The 1,334-nt window shown below is 33.0% G+C and overlaps 1 protein-coding gene across 1 annotated transcript; it reads left to right on the plus strand.

Annotated features, from left to right (window-relative positions):
• Nucleotides 1-11: 11 nt before the first annotated feature.
• On the plus strand, nucleotides 12-1,101 carry LOC119682307. Its single transcript, XM_038095715.1, has 2 exons — nucleotides 12-802; nucleotides 876-1,101. Exons 1-2 carry the CDS (start codon nucleotides 119-121, stop codon nucleotides 1,047-1,049), a joined length of 858 nt encoding a protein of 285 aa, XP_037951643.1. The 5' UTR covers nucleotides 12-118; the 3' UTR covers nucleotides 1,050-1,101.
• Nucleotides 1,102-1,334: the final 233 nt, after the last annotated feature.

Consider the following 1,334-nt stretch of genomic DNA (forward strand, 5'->3'; position numbering starts at 1 on the left):
TTAAAAGTTGAGCGTGTGTCATACATTTTTTTGAACAAAGACGATTATTTTCGATTAAAGTGTTATACTGCAAAATATATTTTCTTTTATTATTTTTGCAATTTAAGTTTTCACAGAAATGTCGCTCGTTTATATAACCGAACATAATGAGACAATCTATGATGTCGATAAAGCAGTGGAGGAGAAACGTCGAACAAAGCAGTATGGATACATTTCTCAGTATAAAAAGGCTATATTTGAAGAATTAAACAAACCGGATATAATAATCGATGCCGATGGTGTGTTGGTATATACAGATTCTAAAAGACATAAGCACAAGTCAATGGGCCCACCAAAGCTTACGATACCTAAAGCTTGTGAATATAAACACCCACGGCCAATAAGATGGCGCCGTACTAAAGATCACGTTTGTCCAGTGCCAGCTTGTAGAGCACCACCAGTACCACGTTTTAATCGGGAGGATATAGTTGAAATAGAAAGAGAAAAGAAGGATTATATTCAGATAAATATTGACAAGATTCCGTTGTTAAAACGAAAGGTGCAACTACCAATGGTCAGTAAAACAATAACTGGCAGTACATATATGCTTGTGGGAGCTGGTGTACTTCCAGAAAATGTTTGCTCTAAGCGATTTGGAAAGGTGCCCAAATACTTAAAGAAAATTAGACAGGATATTATAGACCATCCTATATGTAAAAAGGAAACGGAAACAAAGCAAGAAAGAGAAAGAGGAATAATGAGGAAGGGAGTCTACATAGGTAGACGTGCATTGACACTTGAAGAGCGAATAGATATTTTAAGGGTAACATAGATTTAGAATTGTGTAATGATGCTTGAATAATGTATTATAATATTCTTCTTAAAATATTCTTCAGGGTCTACGCGATAGATACAAGGAAACGTTAAGGGTTTATATGACCTCATCAGTATACACAGATACTACAAGTAAGAAGAAGCGCATTGGAGATTTGGAGAGGGAACTCACCACACTAGAGAATGATTTAGCTTTATTTGAATCGACGAAATGCCTTTACGTAGAAATTGATTGACCGATTGATATAACAAAGTTTTAAAAATTTTCTTGATAAAGAAACTCAATTATTAAATTTCATGTAAGTTTTGGATTTTTATAAAATTTAAAAACCAACACAAAGAAAATTATTGTTTTTATTTATAAATCACTTGATCGTCGTTGCATTTTATATACAATTATATCTAATTATAAATAAATAAACAATTTCGCTCAGTTGAGTAGAAATTATTGTTATGGCTGCATACTCGTAATAGTATCTTTCATAATTGCACACATAGCCATTAGAATTTCGAATGAGGCG

The sequence above is a fragment of the Teleopsis dalmanni genome, chromosome 2, assembly GCF_002237135.1.
Source record: "Teleopsis dalmanni isolate 2A chromosome 2, ASM223713v2, whole genome shotgun sequence".
NCBI lineage: Eukaryota > Metazoa > Arthropoda > Insecta > Diptera > Diopsidae > Teleopsis > Teleopsis dalmanni.

Excerpts from the sequence above, each read along its gene's own strand:
- LOC119682307 (XM_038095715.1), top strand. The coding sequence starts at position 119 with ATGTCGCTCGTTTATATAACCGAACATAATGAGACAATCTATGATGTC. Across the intron at positions 803-875 it reads AGCGAATAGATATTTTAAGG|GGTCTACGCGATAGATACAA; the intron begins GTAACATAGATT and ends AATATTCTTCAG.